Genomic DNA, 2,166 nt, shown 5'->3' with positions numbered 1-2,166 from the left:
GGCGGCGGGGGCGGCCCGGGCCGGCGCGGCGAGCGGCGCGGCGGATGGAGAGTCTGGCCGCGGCCGGCGGCGCCGCCTCCTCGTCGGGCCGGGCACGGCGGGCCGGGGCCTTTGTGTGAGGCGGCGGTGGCGATGGTGCTCGGGCCCCGCGGAGCCGGGTAAGCGCGGCCGGGCCGAGGGCTGCCCCTGGCCGAGGCCCGACCCCCCTCCCGGCCCTTCTCTCGTTCTTGCTGGGCTCCCTCCTGCCGGCTCCCCTGGGCCGGACCCATCATTCCCGGCCGCGCGCCGACCCCGGCCGGTCCCGCCGCCCATCCCTTCTATCCCGTCCGGCCCGGCGCCCCGGCCCCCGTCCGGAGGCGCTCTGGGGGATACCCCGCCGTTTGAGGAGGGACCGAGGTGCTCGGTGGCCCCCAGATTGGAGCACCCTCGCCCGATCCAACGCCCTTCTTCCTGGATTCGACCCTCCAGACGGGAGACTGCGGCGCCACGAGATTGTTGGGGTGCCTTCTCGGAAGTTCCCAGTCTGCCTCCCTCCCACCCCCCGACTCAGGCTTTCCGGTGCCCCGACCTGATGTGTGGCCACCAGGGCCCGGGAGATGCTTGACTGGTATCCCAGCAATGCGCAGAAGCTTCTTGGACCCCAGCAAAAGTTGGGAGTTAGTAGGAGGTGGTGAGGTGGAGAAAGGGGCTGTGTCGCGCGGGGCGAGTGGTGAGACTGAAGGAGAATGTAGCTAGCTTGTCTTCCTTAGGCATGCAGTACTCGAAAGGGGGGAAAAGTGGGATCTGGGAAGCCTTTAGGAGTCTTACCTATATAATTAGATGCCTTCTTAGGGCATCAAGTAAAAATCTGGTAGTTCTGGTCAGCGTATGCATAAGTCCCAAAGAGGGTGGTAAAAGAAAAACAAACAAACAAACAAACACATTTTTAAGTAAGAGTAAATACCACAGTGTATTATTCTACTCTGCTTTATTTCTTTGGGTCCTGAGTGCTTTAGCTTCATCCACAGCATACAGAGAAGGTGACAGAACACTATCTGGATGGCTCTGGGCTATGGCGAGACAAGAGAGTAGGCAGGTAGCAGGGAGAGATGGGAACTCGTGAATGAGCAAGAGGTTTATTGGACTGAAAAGACACAGCATTGATAGGAAACTAAAAGAGCAACCTTATCTTGCCCTCAGTGGCTAATGGAGCTTTGGTAATTGTGTCCCAAGATGTATATGGCATTTGGCAATTGTAAGAGAAGTGAATGTACTCAATGAGATAGGAAAGCTTGTATTCAGGAAGAAATTAGAAAATTAATATGAGTAAAATCTGAGCCATGGCTCTGGTAATGAAATAAAAACGGTGTCTGAGAAGGTGCCTCTGGCTTGGCTCTGAGGCACTAGCTCCTGTCCAACCAGGCCTACAACCTCTCTTACTGACTCTTAAAGACCAAGCTGTCAGATTTTTTTCAATACTTTTGGATTTTGTTAGGAGGACTCTGTGACTATGCAGGGAGAGAGGTCATTGTCCCGTCATTGCGCCCAGCAGCATAGACCAGCTCTCCACGTCCATTTTCTCCTGCTCTTCTCCACCCAGGGCTTGGAAACACTCAGACGGGCGGTATTTTCTTCCACAGAGCTCCTCGCCTGCAGGGATGTGTGTGGCCATCCATCTCTTCCTTTTGCTGTCCGTAGGTGAACCGTGCTGATACAGAGGCAACTTCACAGGAGCTGCTAAGATGGGCATGAGGATCAAACTGCAAAGCACCAACCACCCCAACAACCTGCTGAAGGAACTCAACAAGTGCCGGCTCTCGGAGACCATGTGCGATGTCACCATTGTGGTGGGGAGCCGCTCCTTCCCGGCCCACAAAGCCGTGCTGGCCTGTGCAGCTGGCTACTTCCAGAACCTCTTCCTGAACACTGGGCTCGATGCCGCCAGGACCTATGTGGTGGACTTCATCACCCCTGCCAACTTTGAGAAGATTCTGAGCTTTGTCTACACATCAGAGCTCTTCACAGACCTGATCAATGTTGGGGTCATCTACGAGGTGGCCGAACGCCTGGGTATGGAGGATCTCCTTCGGGCCTGCCACTCCACCTTTCCTGACCTGGAGAGCACAGCCGTGGCCAAGCCCCTGGCTGGCGCCAGTGAGAGCCACTCTGGCGCCCAGAGTTGTAGCT

At 56.9% G+C, this 2,166-nt stretch overlaps 1 protein-coding gene across 1 annotated transcript in view; it reads left to right on the top strand.

Moving 5' to 3' along the window:
• The first annotated feature begins 29 nt into the window (after window positions 1-29).
• Window positions 30-2,166, top strand: part of ZBTB39 (zinc finger and BTB domain containing 39) — a 7,883-nt gene continuing 5,746 nt past the window's right edge. Inside the window, exon 1 of the mRNA XM_049625749.1 lies at window positions 30-2,166. This exon is cut by the window's right edge and continues 5,746 nt beyond it. Within this exon, the coding sequence (XP_049481706.1) occupies window positions 1,722-2,166 (445 nt within the window). The 5' untranslated portion in view covers window positions 30-1,721.

The sequence above is a fragment of the Panthera uncia genome, chromosome B4, assembly GCF_023721935.1.
Source record: "Panthera uncia isolate 11264 chromosome B4, Puncia_PCG_1.0, whole genome shotgun sequence".
In the NCBI taxonomy this organism is placed as follows: Eukaryota; Metazoa; Chordata; class Mammalia; order Carnivora; family Felidae; genus Panthera; species Panthera uncia.
This window is presented reverse-complemented; position numbering and strand designations above follow the sequence as displayed.